The sequence below is a fragment of the Mobula hypostoma genome, chromosome 10 (assembly GCF_963921235.1).
Source record: "Mobula hypostoma chromosome 10, sMobHyp1.1, whole genome shotgun sequence".
Lineage (NCBI taxonomy): Eukaryota > Metazoa > Chordata > Chondrichthyes > Myliobatiformes > Myliobatidae > Mobula > Mobula hypostoma.
The window spans coordinates 135,153,273-135,173,731 of NC_086106.1; the positions used below are offsets into that span (position 1 = coordinate 135,153,273).

Below are 20,459 nucleotides of genomic sequence, written 5' to 3' on the forward strand. Positions count from 1 at the left end.
TATAGAAGGCCACATAGGGAGCACCTGACGCAGTATATCACCCAAGCCGACTCACAGGTGAAGTGTTGCCTCACCTGGAAGGACTGTCTGGGGCCCTGAATGGTGGTAGGGAGGAAGTGTAAGGGCATGTGTAGCACTTGTTCTGCTTACAAGGATAAGTGCCAGGAGGGAGATCAGTGGGGAGGGATGGAGGGGACGAATGGACAAGGGAGTTGCGTAGGGAGCGATCCCTGCGGAAAGCAGGGGGGGTGGAGGGAAAGATGTGCTTAGTGGTGGGATCCCGTTGGAGGTGGCGGAAGTTACGGAGAATAATATGTTAGACCCGGAGGCTGGTGGGGTGGCAGACTCCAGAGCCTGCTGGCCCTGAAACTTGCAGGCATGAACTTCAGATTGCCTCTGCCATTGATTTTGCCAGCTCCAACACCTCAGGGCATATTCAAAACCCGGTCTCCAGCAACGACCATGGACACCTTCACAGCGATTGCGCAACCACCAACTGCGACTCCAGCCTTGAACTCCAGACCGGGTCTTTATGTGCTGCTATTGTGACTCCCGTCTCCCCTTCCCCCACCAATACTCCGCAATCCCGTCTCCTTCAGATCCCATCGTCAACTCCTGGGTACTCAGCGGCTCCATCTTCCTCTCACCCCAACCCTCCCCTCTCCACTGACACCCCCAGCCTCCCCTCTCCCCCTCTGATCCCAGCTCTCATCCGTGCTGCATCTTTACCATCCCCTCCGACCTTCAACTGTCGGAGGCAGAACGCTCTGTCCTCAGTAAGGGCCCCACCTTTGTCCCCCTTCGCCCACACCTCAGCGAGTTCTGTGATCGCCATGATGCGGAACTCTTCTTCCGCCGTCTCCGAGCATACTTCTTCGGCAAGGATTCTTCCACCCCCACCGATGACTCCTTCTCCCGTCTTCAACCCTCCTCTTCTTCATGGACACCCCACCCTGGTCTTCTGCCTGCTCTGGATCTCTTTATTGCTAACTGCCGATGGGACATCAACCGTCTCGACTTCACCACACCTTGTCCCCATTCCAACCTCACTCCTTCGGAACGCTCTGCTCTCCACTCCCTCCGCACTAATCCTAACCTTATTATTAAACCCGCTGATAAGGGGGGTGCTGTTGTAGTCTGGTGTACTGACCTCAACCTTGCCGAGGCACAGCGACAACTCACGGATACCTTCTCTTATTTACCCCTCGATCGTGACCCCCACTAAGGAGCACCAGGCCATTGTCTCCCACACCATCACCGACTTTATCCATTCAGAGGATCTCCCATCTGCTGCTACCAACCTTATAGTTCCCACACCTCGCACTTCCCATTTCTACCTCCTACCCAAGATCCACAAACCTGCCTGTCCTGGCCGACCTATTGTCTCAGCTTGCTCCTGCCCCACCGAACTCGTTTCTGCATACCTCGACACGGTTTTATCCCCCCTTGTTCAATCCCTTCCTACCTATGTTCGTGACACTTCTCACGCTCTGAAACTTTTCAATGAATTTAAGTTCCCTGGCCCCCACTGCTTTATTTTCACCATGGATGTCCAGTCCCTATATACGTCCATCCCCCATCAGGAAGGTCTCAAAGCTCTCCGCTTCTTTTTGGATTCTAGACCTAATCAGTTCCCCTCTACCACCACTCTGCTCCGTCTAGCGGAATTAGTCCTTACTCTTAATAATTTCTCCTTTGGCTCCTCCCACTTCCTCCAAACTAAAGGTGTAGCTATGGGCACCCATATGGGTCCTAGCTATGCCTGCCTTTTTGTTGGCTTTGTGGAACAATCTATGTTCCGTACCTATTCTGGTATCTGTCCCCCACTTTTCCTTCGCTACATCGACAACTGCATTGGCGCTGCTTCCTGCACGCATGCTGAGCTCGTTGACTTTATTAACTTTGCCTCCAACTTTCACCCTGCCCTCAAGTTTACCTGGTCCATTTCCGACACCTCCCTCCCCTTTCTAGATCTTTCTGTCTCTGTCTCTGGAGAGAGCTTATCCACTGATGTCTACTATAAGCCTACTGACTCTCACAGCTATCTGGGCTATTCCTCTTCTCACCCTGTCTCTTGCAAAAATGCCATCCCCTTCTCGCAATTCCTCCGTTTCTGCCGCATCTGCTCTCAGGACGAGGCTTTTCATTCCAGGATGAGGGAGATGTCCTCCTTTTTTAAAGAAAGGGGCTTCCCTTCCTCCACCATCAACTCTGCTCTCAAACGCATCTCCCCCATTTCACGCACATCTGCTCTCACTCCATCCTCCCGCCACCCCACTAGGAATAGGGTTCCCCTGGTCCTCACCTACCACCCCACCAGCCTCCGGGTCCAACATACTGTTCTCCGTAACTTCCGCCACCTGCAACGGGATCCCACCACTAAGCACATCTTTCCCTCCCCCGCCTCTGCTTTCCGAAGGGATCGCTCCCTACGCGACTCCCTTGTCCATTTGTCCCCCCCATCCCTCCCCACTGATCTCCCTCCTGGCACTTATCCTTGTAAGCGGAACAAGTGCTGCACATGCCCTTACACTTCTTCCCTTACCACCATTCAAGGCCCCAGACAGTCCTTCCAGGTGAGGCAACACTTCACCTGTACTGCATCCAGTGCTCCCGATGTGGCCTTCTATACATTGGCGAGACCCAACGCAGACTGGGAGACCGCTTTGCTGAACACCTACGCTCTGTCCGCCAGAGAAAGCAGGATCTCACAGTGGCCACACATTTTAATTCCACATCCCATTCTGACATGTCTATCCACGGCCTCCTCTACTGTAAAGATGAAGCCACACTCAGGTTGGAGGAACAACACCTTATATTCCGTCTGGGTAGCCTCCAACCTGATGGCATGAACATCGACTTCTCTAACTTCCGCTAATGCCCCACCTCCCCCTCGTACCCCATCTGTTACTTATTTTTATACACACATTCTTTCTCTCACTCTCCTTTTTCTCCCTCTGTCCCTCTGAATATACCCCTTGCCCATCCTCTGGGTCCCCCGCCCCTGGTCTTTCTTCCCGGACCTCCTGTCCCATGATCCTCTCGTATCCCTTTTGCCTATCACCTGTCCAGCTCTTGGCTCCATCCCTCCCCCTCCTGTCTTCTCCTAACATTTTGGATCTCCCCCTCCAACTTTCAAATCCCTTACTCACTCTTCCTTCAGTTAGTCCTGACGAAGGGTCCCGGCCTGAAACGTCGACTGCACCTCTTCCTAGAGATGCTGCCTGGCCTGCTGCGTTCACCAGCAACTTTTATGTGTGTTGCTCGCCTTTACTCTCCTTCAGTTCACCGCAGCCTTACAAGACATCAGCCAGGAGACTTACACTCACACCACCCCAAGCCTAACACACCCAGCCCCACCCTCACACCTTCCCAGACATCCATCCACTCCGCTGGCAGTCCAAACCCAGCCTCAGCCCCCGGGCGCCCTCCCCTCCCCTTCCCTTCCATCCAGCAGCTAAGCCCCGCCCTCGGCCGGAAGTCCTCACCTTAATTGCGAACGGCGTCTCGTCAAACGTCACTAACATGTACCTGTCCGCCCGACTGGCCGGGTCGCGGGCGCGTAGCTGTGAGGAGAGAGAGCGCAGGGTGAGGGCGGGAGCGATGACAGGCGGCACCGGCGCTGATTGTACTACATTTAGTCTTTTTTACCTTCATGAAAAGCTCGACAGCGCCCTTAGCGATGTCCAAGTAAGTGATGCCCAGGTACGAGCGCTGATTCATGGACGCCGACGTATCGATGAGGAAAAGGAGAATGGGCATCTTCCCCCCCGGACCCGACCCGACGCGACGCGACGCCGCTCGAACAGGCGCACGAGGCCTGCGCGCTCCACCGGCGGGCGATCCACGTGATTCGGCCGCCTCTCATTGGTGAATGTCGCACACAGGCATTGAGCAAGGGGCTCTGGGAGTTGAAGTCTTCCACTCTCTCAGCAATGACTCATAACAGATTTGGTAGCACCCATCCGTGAAAGGAAACGCTCGAAAACCTTTAGTCAGAACTGGAAAGGAAACATCAAATTTGATGATTGGTGAAATTCTCCACCAAAGTTTCAGGTAGAATCCTGGGCGTCATTCTTCGCCTCTACAGCGTCCTTTAGGATTTATAAAAATGACAGTAAAGATCTCATGAAGAAAATTAGGAAAACAGGTAGGGAGCATGAAAAGTCCCTAGCAAGTAAGACTAAACTGAATCCCAATGCATTCTATACAAACATCAAAAGAAAGAGGATAACTCGGGACCAAGGATAAACCGAGATAAACGTGCTCTGGATGCACATGACTCATTTCTTCCTGCTTTGACATCCCTTTTTTTTGCTCACCTGTCACTTAATCTGTGAGAACGTTGATGATTTCCAGAAGCTAACATCTTTTCTTAGGAAAGCTAGTCGCTTTTCTCCTCCATTCCAAAACCAGACTTTCCAAGGATCCTCCTTTTTTCAATCAAGAGAGACACAAACAATTCCTTTTCCATTATCAGGCTCATTTGATGGCTGAATTCAATTCCAACATTGGTCAACTTCTCACTCAACATTATCACCTCTGACATTCCCTTTTCTCTCTTCTACCTTTTGGGAGAAGATCCATGAGCTTGAAAACCTGGACATTCAGACTCAGAAACAACTTCTTCCCCACTGTCATCATTTTTCTGAAGCAATGATTTCTTTCACACTCTCTTTCAGGTGATGCTGTCATGTTTTCAGACACTTAATTCTACCTTTCTCCGTCACTTTAGCACTACTACAGATTGCACTGTTTTTGCATTATACCATTGCTTTGTGCCAATTGCTGCATTTATTGTTTACTCTGTAAGCTTAACGTGAGCAGGTAATTTCATTGCATCCTGGTGTATACAACAAACTCATCTGTTCTGATCACGTTCTTTTCATTAGCAAAGGGAATGCAAATCAGGCTATGATACGCCCAGCAAGAGATGAGACTAACATCAATCCTGGTCAAATCTGTGCAATTGCTCTATGCCACATTATCTTGTGTGCTTAATTCAGGTGCTTTTTTGAGTGCAAACATGTGTTAAATAAAAAAATAAACATAGAACGGTACAGCATTGTACGGGCTCTTCAGTTTGCCTATGTAAACGTACTCTATGATCAATCCAACCCTTCCATCCTACATAGCCCATAACACTCCATTTTTCTATCATCCATGTGCCTATCTCAGTATCGCTAGTGGATCCACCACTAACACCACCCCCACCAGTGCATTCCCGACACCTACCACTCTATGTAAAAAAAATCTTCGCCTGACATCTCCCCTAAACTTTCATCCAATCAATTTAAATGGATGCCATCTGATATTGACCATTGCTACCTTTGGGAAAAAGTGCTGGCTGTTCACTCTATCTATTCAACTCATTATTTAATATACTTCTTTCATTTTGCTTCTCATTTTCCATCACTCCAAAGAGAAAAGCCCTAGCTCACTCAACCCCTTCTTATAAAACGTGTCACGCAATTCTGGCAGCAAAATGGTAATCTCCTATGTACCTTCTCTAAAGCTTCCACATCCTTCCAATAATGAGGCGACCAGAGCTGACCGTAATACTCCAAGTGTGGTCTAACCAGAGTTTTATAGAGCTGCAACATTACATTGTGCTTCTTGAACTCAGTCCCCTGACTAATGAAGGCAAATACAATGAGTGTAAGGCCACTTTATCTGAACGCCCGTAGTATTCGAAATATGGTTGTGAACTTGTGGCATAAATCAGTACAAAGGGGAATGATTTAGTGGCCATTACAGAAATATGGTTGCAGGGTAGAGAGGATTGGGAATGAAATAACCAAACTGAAAGCTCGTGCGTGCAAAATCACCAAGAGTAGTAGGAAACTGGAAGATTAGGAAGACTTTAAAAAGCAACAAAGATCCACTAAGTGAGCAGTAAAGAAAGGGAAGCTAGATTATGAAAACAAACTCCCACAAAATATAAAAATGGATGGTAAAATTTTTTATGATTATATAAAAGGGTGAAGGGCAGAAAAGGGTGGCTAAAGTAAGCATAGATCCCTTGGAGGACAAGAAGGGGGAATTGATATTGGGTAATGAGGAAATGGCAGAGGCTTTGAATGACTATTTTGTGTCAGACTTCACTGTGGAGGAGACATCTAACATGCCAAAGGAGATGTTATGAATGCGCTAGGAGGTGAGAACCTTGATTCAACAGCTATCACTAAAGAGGTAGTGCTGAGCAAAACTTGTGGGCTTGAAGATAGATAAGTGCCCTGGTCCTGATGGAATGCATCCCAGGGTACTGAAAGAAATGGCAGATGTTACAGTAGAGGCTTTGGTGATAATTTATCAAAATTCTCTGGACTTTGGGCAGGTCCCAGCAGACTGGAAGATGGTGAATGTCACACCACTGTTCCAAAAAGTATGTAGGCAAAAAGCAGGTAACTCTTAGCCAGTTAGTTTAACATCTGTAGTTGGGAAAATACTTGAAGCTATCATTAAAGAAGAAATAGCGAGGCATCTGGGAAGAAATGGATCCATCAGGCAGATGCAACATGGATTTAGCAAAGGCAGGTCCTGTTTGACAAACTTACTGGAGGTTTTTGGGGATATAACAAGTGTAGTGGATAGAGGGGAACAGATCAACATTATTTACTTGGATTTCCAGAAGGTGTTCGATAAGGTGCCACATAAAAGACTTATCCATAAGATAAGGATGCATAAATTTGGGGGTGATGTATTAGCATGGATAGAGGATTGATTAGCTAATACAAAGCAGAGAGTTGGGATACATGGGTGTTACTCTGGTTGGCAATCAGTGGTGAGCGGTGTGCTGCTGGGGTCAGTACTGGGCCCACAACTGTTCACGATATACATTAACGATCTGGAAGAGGAAACTTAGTATAGTGTATCTAATTTTGCTGATAATACTAAGTTGAGTGGAAAATCAAATTGTGCAGAAGATACGGAGAGTCTGCAGAGAGATATAGATAGGTTAAGTGAGTGGGCAAGGGTCTGGCAAATGGAGTACAATGTTGGTAAATGCGAGGTCATCCATTTTGGAAGGAAAAAATAAAAGAGCAGATTATTATTTAAATGGTAAAAAATTGCGACATGCTGCAATGCAGAAAGACTTGGGAGTGCTTGTGCATGAATCACAAAAGGTTGGTTTGCAGGTGCAGCAGGCTATCAAGAAGGCAAATGGAATATTGCCCTTCATTACTAGAGGGACTGAATTTAAGAGCAAACAACAGGAATTCTGCAGATGCTGGAAATTCAAGCAACACACATCAAAGTTGCTGGTGAACGCAGCAGGCTAAGCAGCATCTGTAGGAAGAGGTGCAGTCGACGTTTCAGGCCGAGACCCTTCGTCAGGAATTTCAGAGCAGGGAGGTTATGCTGCACTTGTATAGGATACTGGTGAGGCTGCACCTTGAGTACTGCGTGCAGTTCTTGTCTCCTTACTTGAGGAAAGATATACTGGCTTTGGAAGCGGTGCAGAGGAGGTTCAGAATCAGAATCAGGTTTATTATCACTGGCATGTGTCGTGAAATTTGTTAACTTAGGTTTGTCACCAGGTTGATTCCAAAGATGAGGAGGTTAGACTATGAGGAGAGATTGAGTTGCCTGGGACTGTACTTGTTGGAAGTCAGAAGAATGAGAGGAGATCTTATAGAAAATATAGAATTATGAAAGGGAAAGACAAGATCGAGGCAGGGAAGTTGTTTCCACTAATAGGTGAGGCTAGAACTAGGGGACATAGCCTCAAGATTTGGGGGAGTAGATTTAGGACAGAGATGAGGAGGAACTGCTTTTCCTGGGGTGGGGGGGTGGTGAATCCATAGAATTCTCTGCCCATTGAAGCAGTGAAGGCTACCTCAGTAAATATATTTAAGATAAGGTTGGATAGATTTTTGCATAGTAGAGGAATTAAAGGTTATGGGGAAAAGGCAGGTAGGTGGAGGTGAGTCCATGGCCAGATCGCCATGCTCTTATTGAATGGTGGCGCAGTCACGACAGGCCAGATGGCTGACTCCTGCTCCTATTTCTTATGATCTTATGGTATGTTGGGTTGTCTGTAATAGAGCCCCATTAATGTGATCATATCTTTCCTATTCCTCCATTCCACCCATGAAACCTCACTAGACAAGTTCTCAGTCTGATCTGACTGTGCACTGCTGTGATATTTTCTCTGACTAGTAATGCCATCCCTCCTCCTTTAATTCCACCCACTCCGTCATGTCTAAAACAACAGAAACCTGGAATACTGAGCTGCCAGTCCTGCCCCCACAAGCAACCAAATGTCACTAATGACCACAATGTCATAATTCTATGTGTTGATCCATGCCCTGACTTCATTTGCCTTTCCTATGATACTTTTTGCATTGAAATATTTACAGCTCAGGACATTAGTTGCACCATGCTTAATGTTTTGATTTCTGACTCTTTCTGAGGTCTTAAGAACATCTGTCTCCATAACAACTCCTCTACCTGCTCTAACACTCTGGTTCCCATCCCTCAGCAGCACTAGCAAACTTCCCGCTAGGATATTGGTCCCCTTCCATTTCAGGTGTAAACTATCTCTTCTGTACAGGTTCCACCTTCCCTGTAAGACAGCCTAATGTTTCAAAAATCTGATGCCCTCAACTCCTTCACCAACTTCTTAGCCACATATTAAACTGTATAATCTTCATCAATTTGTTCTTCTCCTCAAAAGTACTCAATTAGGCTCATGAAGCTTAAGCTGCCATGTTGACTACCCCTAACCAGACTTGCTTCTCCAAATGCTCATAAATCTTGACTGTAATAACCCCCTCCAATTGTTTGCCAATCACTTACTTAACTGGTTGGAAAATGCATGTCATGCACTTTGGTACTAGAAGTAAATGTGCAGACTATTTTCTAAATGAGGATATGCAGAGGGACTTGGGAGTCCTTGTGCAGAACACCCTGAAGGTTAACTTGCAGGTTGAGTTGGTGGTGAGGAAGGCAAATGCTATGTTAGCATTCATTTCAAGAGGTCTAGAATACAAGAGCAATGATGTGATGCTGAGGCTTTATAAGGCACTGGTGAGGCCTCACCTTGAGTATTGTGAACAATTTTGGGCCCGTCATCATAGAAAAGATGTGCTGGCATTGGAGAGGGTCTAGAGGAGATTCACAAGGATGGTTCCAGGAGGCATTGATTGTGTGGATAGTCAGAGGCTTTTTCCCAGGGCTGAACCAATTTAACCAATTTCCCCCGGGATCAATAAAGTATGGCTATGACTATGAAATGGTTGCCAGAAGAGGGCACAGGTTTAAGGTGCTGGAGAGTAGGTACAGAGGAGATGTCAGGGGTAAGTTTTTTTATGCAGAGAGTGGTGAGTGCGTAGAATTGGCTGCTGGCAACGGTGGTGGAGGCGGATACGATAGGGTCTTTTAAGAGACTCCTGTATAGGTACATGGAGCTTAGAAAAATAGAGGGCTATGGGTAACCCTAGTAATTTCTAGGGTAGGGACATGTTCGGCACATGTGAGCCAAAGGGCCTGTATTGTGCTGGAGGTTTTCCATGTTCTATGTTTTCTAATAAACAGTTATCAAACAAGGAACATTTGATGGCTCGGGTCTGTACTCACTGGAATTCAGAAGGATGAGGGGGGGATCTCACTGAAACCTTTCGAATGTTGAAAGGTCGAGACAGAGTAAATGTGGAAAGAATGTTTCCCATGTTGGGCGAGTCTAGGAAAAGAGGGCATAGCCTCAGGATAGAGGGGCACCCTTTCAAAACAGAGATGCGGAGAAATTTCTTTAGCCAAAGGATGGTGAATTTGTTGCCACATGCAGCTGTGAGGCCAGGTTGTTGGGTGTATTTAAGGCAGAGATTGATAAGTTCTTGATTGGACATGGTATCAAAGGTTACCGGGAGAATGCTGGGAACTGGGGTTGAGGAGGAGAGAAAAAGGATCAGCCATGATCAAACGGCGGATCAGACTCGATGGGCCAGATGGCCTAATTCTGCTCGTATGGCTTACGGTCTTTTATTCCCAGGATTATTGCTGTTACCTTTCTTGAACAAATATACATTACAGTTGTGATTCATAGTGTACAGGCCTAGATTTAATTGTAAACATAAATTGTAAACTTGCCTGTGTAGAATACAGACAGGAAGTATGTGTGTGAGGCCGGTGTTCTGCGCTTGGTGTCAGATGTGGGAAATCCAGGAGACTCCCAGCCTCCCGGAAGGCCACATCTGCGCCAGGTGTGTCGAACTGCAGCTCCATAGGGACCGTTTTAGGGAACTGGAGATACAGCTCGATGATCTTCGCCTGGTCAGGGAAAGTGAGGAGGTGATAGAGAGGAGGTATAGGAGGTGAGAGAGAGGAGCTATAGGCAAGTAGTCACACCGGGGACTCGGGAGACAGATCAGTGGTTAACAATCAGGACAGAGAAGGGCAAGAGTCAGATACTATAGAGTGCCCCTGTGGCTGTACCCATTGACAATAAGTACTCCTGCTTGAGTACTGTTGGGGCGGAGGGGGGGAATGGCCTACCTGTGGGAAACAACAGTGGTCATGCCTACGGCAGAAAGTCTGGCCCTGTGGCTCAGAAGGGTAGGAAAAAGAAGAGGATGGCAGCAGTGATAGGGGACTCTATAGTTAGGGGGTCAGATAGGCGATTCTGTGGACACAGAAAAGAAGCATGGATGGTAGTTTACCTCCCAGGTGCCAGGTTCTGGGATATTTCTGATCGCGTCCACGATATCCTGAAGTGGGAAGGACAACAGCCAGAGGTTGTGGTACATATTGGTACCAATGACATTGGCAGGAAAAAGGAGGAGGTCCTGAAAGCAGACTACAGGGAGTTAGGAAGGAAGTTGAGAAGCAGGACCACAAAGGTAGTTATCTCAGGATTACTGCCTGTGCCATGTGACAGTGAGTACAGGAATAGAATGAGGTGGAGGGTAAATGCATGGCTGAGGGATTGGAGCAGGGGGAGGTGGGAACCAAACTAAAGAGACGGAGGAAGAGGCAGTTGGCTCACAAATAGAGAAAGCTTGGAGACAGTGCGAAAGGGAGGAGAGGCAGGTGATAGAGAGAGGACACGCTCAGACTGATGGTTTGAGATGTGTCTATTTTAATGCAATGAGTATTATGGACAAAGCAGATGAGCTCAGAGTGTGGATCAGGACTTGGAGCTATGATGTTGTGGCCATTACAGAGACTTGGATGGCTCAGGGGCAGGAATGGTTACTTCAAGTGCCAGTCTTTAGATGTTTCAGAAAGGACAGGGAGGGAGGCAAAAGAGTTGGGGGCGTGGCACTGTTGATCAGAGATAGTGTCACGGCTGCAGAAAGGGAGGAAGTCATGGAGGGATCGTCTGCTGAGTCTCTGAGGGTGGAAGTTATTTTGGAGATAGTGATCACAATTGTATCTCCTTTACCATAGCATTGGAGGTGGGATAGGAACAGACAAGTTAGGAAAGTGTTTCATTGGAGTAAGGGGAAATATGAAGCTATCAGGCTGGAACTTGGAAGCATAAATTGGGAACAGATGTTCTCAGAAATGTTCGGCAGAAATGTGGCAAATGTTCAGGGGATATTTGCGTAGAGTTTTGCATAGGTACATTTCAATGAGACAAGGAAAGGATGGTAGGATACAGAAACCAAGGTGTACAAAGGCTGTTGTAAATCTAGTCAAGAGGAAGAGCTTACGAAAGGGTCACAAAACTAGGTAATGATAGAGATCTAGAAGATTATAAGGCTAGTAGGAAGGAGCTTAAGAAAGAAATTAGGAGAGCCAGAAGGGACATGAGGAGGCCTTAGCGGACAGAATTAAGGAAAATCCCAAGGCATTCTACAAGTATGTGAAGAGCAAGAGGATAAGACATGAGAGAATAGGACCAATCAAGTGTGACAGTGGAAAAGTGTGTATAGAACCGGAGGAGATAGCGGAGGTACTTAATGAGTACTTTGCTTCAATATTCACTATGGAAAAGGATCTTGGCGATTGTAGGGATGACTTACAATGGACTGAAAAGCCTGAGATATTAAGAAAGAGGATGGGCTGGAGCTTTTGGAAAGCATCAAGTTGGATAAGACACCAGGACCGGACGAGATGTACCCCAGGCTACTGTGGGAGGTGAGGGAGGAGATTGCTGAACCTCTGGCGATGATCTTTGCATCATCAATGGGGACGGGAGAGGTTCCAGAGGATTGGAGGGTTGCGGATGTTGTTCCATTATTCAAGAAGGGGAGTAGAGATAGCCCAGGAAGTTATAGGCCATTGAGTCTTACTTCAGTGGTTGATAAGTTGATGGAGAAGATCCTGAGAGGCAGGATTTATGAATATTTGGAAAAGCATAATATGTTTAGGAATAGTCAGCATGGCTTTGTCAAAGGCAGGTTGTGCCTTATGAGCCTGATTGTATTTTTTAAGGATGTGCCTAAACACATTGATGAAGGTAGAGCAGTAGATGTAGTGTATATGGATTTCAGCAAGGCATTTGACAAGGTACCCCATGCAAGGCTTATTGAGAAAGTAGGGAGGCAGGGGATCCAAGGGGACAATGCTTTGTGGATCCAGACTGGCTTGCCCACAGAAGGTTGTAGATGGGTCATGTTCTGCATGGAGGTCAGTGACCAGTGGGGTGCCTCAGGGATCTCTTCTGGGACCCCTACACTTCATGATTTTTATACATGACCTGGATGAAGAAGCGGAAGGATGGGTTAGTAAATTTTCTGATGACACAAAGCTTGGAGGTGTTGTGGATAGTGTGGAGGGCTGTTAGGGGTTACAGTGAGACATTGCTGGGCTGAGAAGTGGCAGATGGAGTTCAACCCAGATAAGTGTGAGGTGGTTCATTTTGGTAGGTCAAATATGATGACAGAATATAGTATTAATGGTAAGACTCTTGGCAGTGTGGAGGATCAGAGGAATCTTGGGGTCCGGGTCCATCGGATGCTCAAAGCTGCTGCGCAGGTTAACTGTGTGGTTAAGAAGGCATACGGTGCATTGGCCTGCATAAATCATGGGATTGAGTTTAGGAGCCAAGAGCTAATGTTGCCGCTATATAGAACCCTGGTCAGACCCCACTTGGAGTACTGTGCTCAGTTCTGGTCACCTCACTACAGGTAGGATGTGGAAACCATAGAAAGGGTGCAAAGGAGATTTACAAAGATGTTGCCTGGATTGGGGAGCATGCGTTATGAGAATATGTTGAGTGAACTCGGCCTTTTTTCCTTGGAGCGACGGAGGATGAGAGGTGACCTGATAGAGGCGTAGGAGATGATGAGAGGCATTGATCGTGTGGATAGTCAGATGTTTTTCCCAGGGCTGAAATGGCTAGCACAAGGGGGCACAGTTTTAAGGTGCTTGGAAGTAGGTACAGAGATGATGTCAGGGGTAAGAGAGTGGTGAGTTCATGGTATGGGCTGCTGGTGGCAGCGGATACAATAGGGTCTTTTAAGAGACTCCTGGACAGGTACATGGAGCTCAGAAAAATAGAGTGCTATGGGTAACCCTGGATGATTGCTAAGGTAAGGACATGTTCGGCACAGCATTGTGAGCCGGAGGGCCTGTATTGTGATGTAGGTTTTCTATGTTTCTATATATAAATTTTAAAAAATCATTGAGAGGACTCAGTGGACCAAGGATGTTCTTTCCCCTAGTGCCCTTGCGTTTTCCCCTGCGCCCGTGTTCTTTTTCCACATGTCCGTCCTCCCCAATGTTGCTTTGCCCCGTTCTTTCTGTTTGTGCCCACGTTTTGATGCTTTCCCAAGAGTCACGTTCCCTTCTTGATGCCGATGTTCTTTCCTGCTGATCCTTCGAAGCATATTCCTACTGTCGTCTTTTGTGTCTCAGAATTCTCACTTCCCATAAATATTTTCTAGAGCTTGATTTGCCTGACCCGGGTGAGGAAATGTTTCTTTACCACTCAGGACCCTGAGTCTGGAACCGGTCCACCCCCCCCCCCCCCCCCCCCCCCCCCCCCATCCGTTGACGTCAGCGCCGGAGGAACGCTGGTCCTCCAGCATCCCGGCGGCCCCCACGGCTGAGGCTGAGGGACGCTGCGGAATCGGTGGCGGAGCAGGTAAGGAAGGCTGTGCTCGGATATGCCGTTGTTGGCGTCGGTGGAGCGTCTCAGGACCGCGATCTGCTCCCCTTCGCTCGCACTGGGCTTCAGGTGCAGGCTATGGGTTAGGAAACTCGCGCGGCATCGGACACAGGATGGTCGGTGACCCCCGTGTTGTTCTCCCTCGGGCAGGCGAGGCGATCCCTCGCCGGCGCGACGCTCCCTCGTACATCGGGCCGTTCCCTCGCGTCTGTTCGGCACTCCCTCCGGTCGAACTATCGCCAGTGCCCTGTTTCCACAACGTGTATAAGAGGGCGTTAATGCCTTTATGGGCTGTTGTCATTGAGTGCCTCTCGGTTGTTATTGTAGCTTTGCCGATTATTTTATGGGCGTTACAAATGTAGACTGAAGCTACATTTGTTGGCAGTGGAGACAGTGATTATGTAGGTTAAGTAGGTAGTGACGTCCCCGCTTTGTCTTGGGTGCTGAGAGTTGATCCAGGCAGGTGTTCCATCACGCCGCTATCTTTAGTCTTGTTGATTGTAGAATGACTTTGGATGTCAGTTGCTATGGAACACCACTGTTCTGTTCTTGTCGCCAAAGCACTTACGTGGCTGTTCCAGTTGAGTGGCGTGAAATGGTTCATTGTACACTTCTAACCTCTTATGACAATGACATGTGGTTCCAATCACTCTAACTAAAGGAACCCATAAATATCCAGTACCCTGGAATCGATCAGGTGCTACTTGATTTCCCAAGTGTCTCCAACATTTTCTCTTCTATTTTAGAATTCTAGCATCTTTATCTTTGTTGGGTGAAACTTTGTAGCACTCCCTCTTTTGTGAGCAGTTAGTTAAGTTTTAACTTTAGTTAGGGAAACCAGATCCATACACATTTCTGTAGTTAGGGTGTGCTGCCTCTATTCTTGTATCCAAATCATGGTATTGTTTGTTTTCCTGATTGTCTGTTGTATTTACAGGTTAACCAGTGATTTCTTTTAATCAGGTTATGCAGATCCCTCTGATTATCACACCTGGGTCTTCCACTGCTTAAAAACAAACTCCACATTTCTGTTTTCTACCAAAATGGATGACCTCACATTTTCTACACTATATTCCATCTGGCACATCCTGATCCATTCACTATTCCTGATTACACCCACCCCCTCCTAAAATGTTGCATCCTGGTGGCTCGTGCTGCCACACAGTTTTGTATTATCAGCAAATAGTGTTAGACTTGGTCGCCTGTTCAAATCTTTTTTTTCCTTGTAGAAACATTTTTGCATAGTTGTGGAATTAAGGGTTATGGGGAAAAGGCAGATAGGTGGAGGTGAGTCCAAGGCCAGATCAGCCATGATCTTATTAAATGGCAAAGCAGACGTGACGGGCTAGATGGCCTACTCCTGCTCCTATTCCTTATGTAATCAATGATAGTAGATTGTAAACAGCTGGGTCTTTGGACAGCGATTCCATTGAACTCTATCACAGGCTGAGTATGGGCACCATAGTAGCATGGAGCTTAGTGTGGCACTATTACAGCTGAGGGCATTCTATAGTTTAATTTTGGTGCTGTTCTGTATCGAGAATCTGTACGTCCACCCGGTAGAGTGCTTGGCTTTTCTCTGGCTGCTCTTGTTTCTTCCTGCAGTCCAGAGATGTACCGGCTAGGTTGATTGGTCACTGTAAGTTGCCCCATGATTAGGTTAGGGTTAATCAGGGATTTGGTGTTGCTGGGGCAGCGTGGCTCAATGGGCTAAATAAATAAACACTATCATGGTGCTGGAAGCGTGGTGACACTTGCACGATCCTTGAGTGGTCACTGATGCAAAACATCACATTTCACTGTATGTTTCAATGTACATGTGACAAATAAAATGAATCTTTAATCTCTACTTTGTCTGTTAAGCAGTGTCAGTCCATGCGTAATTTTGTGGACTAATTTCTTGTGTGGCATCTTATCACAGATTAAGGGTCTAGTACTTTCCCAGCTTATATGAAGAATAAACTCTTCTCAGGCTCCAGCTAGGTACAGGCATCGATCTTAATTCTAATATGATGGAAACCAGACGGTAGCCTCAGACATGGCGTCCATTGGAAACCCACTCACACAGACTTGTACCTCAATGATAACAACCACCAACACACCTCCCAATACAGAGCTGTTCTTTCTACTTGATTAACCATGTAAAATATATCTCAGACTAGAGAGTATCCACTAGGAAATAAGACAATTACACATGATATTTCTACAGAATGGCTACAAGGTAAAGGAAACTAATTGGGCTCTTAAAAGGGCTGACGGAAAAACCAGGAAACCTAACAACAAGGAGGAACCCGTTCTTACTGTGGTCTTCTCTATATTTCCATGGTTTCTGTAAGGATTGCCAGGATCCTGAAGAAATACCAGATTAATTCCATTCACAAACCTGTAAGGAAACTGAAATCACAGCTTATGTGGATCAAAGATGACCTGGGATACAGAATGGCTGGTGTTTACACGATTCCCTGTGAATGCAGAGCAACATATATCAGCCAGATGGGATGCATTGTGGAAATTCGTACCAAGGAACAATGGAGGTGTAACCGTTTGGGTTATCCCGAGAAATTGGCGGTAGCTGAACATTGCATTCGTAGTGGCATAGGATTGACTTCGATGGAACATAACTACTGTGCTATGTCAAAGGTTTTTGGGACCGCCTGGTGAAGGAAGCCATTAAAATAAAACTAGAGGAAAATAATTTTAACCAAGACAAATGTCCCACTCTAAGTAAGAACTGGAATTGGATTGTAAACAAGGTGGGACAGTGGAAATATGATTGGATGAGGAATAACCAATCAGGAGGGACAGACAACTGGGGTGTAAATAGCATGGGACTAGACATGCCTAGGCATCATCCCTGATGAAGATGGCAGAGTTTGTCATCGAAACCTCGGTTAAAATCTATACCTGTACCCAGCTGGAAACCCAATAAGAGTTTATTTGTATTACCACAGATTCTTTGATAGTGTAATGAATAACATTGACTGTTTACCTTTGTCCAACCAGTACAGATCTGAAATATTTATCACGTTTGTCAGTTTAGAGCAATATAACATGGGACAGGCCATGCGGCTGTCAATATTGTGTCAGTCTCAATGCTAATTTATACTAAATGCCCTCTTCCTGTGTATCATTATTATCCCTCTGTCTTCATCTTCATTGCATGCCCGTTAAACTTCAGATGAAAAACTTGCCCCTCACATTGCCTTTAAACTCTCATAACTCCACTCTCCCCCCCCCCCCGCCCCCGATCTTAAAAGCATGCTCTCTGATTTTTAACATTCCTACCCTGGGGCAAAGATTCTGACTCTATCCTACTCCTGCTCTCCTTTTTCTTATGTTTCTATCTCTGCCTCTCTTCATTTTAAAAATTTTTATCAGACAGCTGAGGAGAGCAAGTCATTGAGTGTATTTAAAGTGGAGGGTGATAGGTTCTTGATTAGTAAGAGCATCCAAAAAGTTTCAGGGAGAAGGCAGGAAAGTGGGGTTGAGAGGGATAATAAATCAGCCATGATGGAATGACAGAGCAGACTTGATGGACTAAATGGCCAAATTCTGCTGCTATGTCTTATGCTTTTATCAGGTGTCCCCTCAGTATCCAACCTTAGGGAGAACATCCCAAGTTTGTCCAAGCTTTCCTTATAGCTCTTGCTCTGTAATCCAGCCAACATCTTGGGAAATCTGTTCTGCACCCTCTCCTCATTCTCCACATCCTTCATTAGGAGTTTGGAGAGCAAATACACTCAAAAACTTCCATAGATGTACTGTGGAAGGGGGCTACTGCACAGGACTGAAAGAAGCTGCAGAAGGTTGTAAATTTAGTTGGCTCCATGTTGGGTACTAGCTTACAAAGTACCCAGGACATCTTCAAGGAGCAGTGTCTCAGAAAGGTAGCGTTCATATTAAGGCCCTCCAGCACCCGGGGCATGCCCTTTTCTCACTGTTACCATCAGGCAGGACATACAGAAACCTGAAGGCACACACTCAGCGATTCAGGAACAGCTTCTTCCCCTCTGTCATCCGATTCCTAAATGGACATTGAACCTGTGAACACTACCTCACTTTTTTAATGTACAATTATTTCTGTTTTTGCACGTTTTTAATCTATTCAATATACGCATACTGTAAATTTATTTTATTTGTTTTTTTTCTTCTTTAATATTATGTATTGCATTGAACTACAGCTGATGAATTAACAAATTTCACGACATATGGTGGTGATCATTCTGATTCTGATACATACAGGTCCCAACTTTTCCTGCCCCACGTTGTATCTTAATTCCATGTAAACATATTCTCATGTTTGATTTTCTGACCTGAGCTATCTTCATTGTCCAGCCTTTAATATAAAGCGTGTTGTGCCTTTTCCATCTTTCCTTTCTCTTCTCAATATTAAAATCAGAATCAGGTTTATTATCACTGGCATGTGTCACGAAATTTGTTAACTTAGCAGCAGCAGTACAATGCAATACATGATAATATAAAAAGAAAGAATAATTAAATAAATTACAGAAGTATATATTTTTAAATTAAATAGATTAAAATAGTGCAAAAACAGAAGTAAATATATATATATTTAAAAAGTAGTGTTCAAGGGTTGCCCCTTGCCCATCCTCTGGGTTCCCCCCCCCCATGTCTTTCTTCCCGGACCCCCTGTCCCATGATCCTCTCTTATCCCTTTTGCCTATGACCTGTCCAGCTCTTGGCTCCATCCCTCCCCCTCCTGTCTTCTCCTATCATTTTGGATCTCCCCCTCCCCCTCCAACTTTCAAATCCCTTACTCACTCTTCCTTCAGTTAGTCCTGACAAAGGGTCTCGGCCTGAAACTGCACCTCTTCCTAGAGATGCTGCCTGGCCTGCTGCGTTCACCAGCAACTTTTATGTGTGTTGCTTGAATTTCCAGCATCTGCAGAATTCCTGTTGTTCAAGGGTTCAATGTCCATTTAGGAATCGGATGGCAGAGGGGAAGAAGCTGTTTCTGTATCGCTGAGTGTGTGCCTTCAGGCTTCTGTACCTCCTACCTGACAGTAACAATGCCTAGGTCATGGGGGTCATTAATAATGGACGTTGCCTTTCTGAGCTACCGCTCCTTGAAGATGTATTCTACAGAGGTTAGTACCCAAGATGGAAATGACTAATTTCTGTAGCTTTTCTTGGTCCTGTGCACAGTAGTGCCCCCCCCCCCCCCGCCCCACATACCAGACAGTGATGCAGCCTGTCAGAATATTCTGCACGGTACATCTGTGGAAGGCTTTGAGTATTTTAGGTGACCAACCAAATCTCTTCAAACTCCTAATGAAATATAGCTGCTGTCTTGCCTCCTTTGTAGCTGCATCAATATGTTGGGACCAGGTTAGCTCCTCAGAGATCTTGACCAGGAACTTGAAATTGCTCACTCTCTCCACTTCTGATCCCTCTGTGAGGATTGATTCGAGTTCTCTCATCTTTCCCTTTTTGAAGTCTTACTGGCATTGAATGCGAGGTGGTTGTTGCTGCGACACTACTCAACTAGCTGGTATATACCCTGCTCCTGTACGCCCTCTCATCTCCATCTGAATTTCTACCAACAATGGTTGTATCATCAGCAAATTTATAGTTAGTAAAGGGAGGTACAGAAGGCCAGATTCTGCAGCTATCATCAGGGCTGTGGGAATGATGAGCTCTAGTCAACGAACAGCATCCTGACAGAGGTGTTTGTATTGTCCATGTGAAGAGCCTTTGAGATCGCTTCTGTTGTTGACTTTTTGTGGCAATAGGCAAATTGCAGTGGGTCCAGGTTCTTGCCGAGGCAGGAATTCATTTCAGCCATGACCAACCTCTCAAAGTATTTCCTCACCATAGATGTGAGTGCTGCTGGGTGATAGTCATTACGGCAGCTCACATTATTCCTCTTAGGCACTGACAGGTATTACTAACCAATAATATGAGTTCTTAATCTAGGTCACTTTTCAATTATTGTGATGGCTGTGAGATCATACCTATTTATTTCTTCTTCTGCTGCTTCTTAGTCCGTCAACCATGGACTGTTGACAGAGTCCTCTATCCTGGCCAGTCTTTCAAGTTATCCCCAGTTGTAGCCCATCCTTTCTCTCCCAGGGATGAGGTTTCTGACACTTCTGTTGGTGTTTCTGTGGTGCTGGTTGTTATATCGGATGCTCACTTGTCCTCCTTTCGTGTCTGGGCTTGGAACCGTCCGTGGTGGAGTTCTGTTTATTTTTACATGTATTATGAATTCAGTTTTCTTGTTATAAATGCTGCAAGCATTCAGGTGAAGAAATTGTTCAGATTGTGTCTTTTTATACTTCTTCCCTGATGACTCCAATTGGAGGTATACACTTAGATTTTATATTATTTGTGTAATATATATAGCTCAGTAAAATATACAAATCAATTCAGGATTAAA

General features: G+C 46.0%; 2 protein-coding genes across 9 annotated transcripts in view; one reads left to right on the forward strand and one right to left on the reverse strand.

The window, feature by feature from the left end:
• ints6l (integrator complex subunit 6 like) overlaps nucleotides 1–5,050 on the reverse strand; it is a 222,322-nt gene extending 217,272 nt beyond the window's left edge. For all 7 annotated transcript variants that reach the window (XR_010019559.1, XR_010019560.1, XM_063061194.1 and 4 more), the window contains exons 1-2: nucleotides 3,652–5,050; nucleotides 3,489–3,566 (exon numbers count right to left, since the gene is read on the reverse strand). Coding sequence is in view for 5 of the 7 variants with exons in the window: in XM_063061194.1 (XP_062917264.1) it covers nucleotides 3,489–3,566; nucleotides 3,652–3,762 (189 nt within the window). In the remaining 2 variants the exon portion in view is untranslated. The remainder of the gene's footprint in view (nucleotides 1–3,488; nucleotides 3,567–3,651) is intronic.
• The window catches only part of mospd1 (motile sperm domain containing 1), a 75,623-nt gene continuing 58,717 nt past the window's right edge, over nucleotides 3,554–20,459 (forward strand). Inside the window, exon 1 of one of the 2 annotated variants that reach the window (XM_063061200.1) lies at nucleotides 3,554–3,690. The gene's annotated coding sequence lies outside the window, so the exon portion shown is untranslated. Of the gene's footprint in view, nucleotides 3,691–13,952; nucleotides 14,036–20,459 lie in introns of those variants that run through there. The other variant, XM_063061199.1, reaches the window with a different exon arrangement.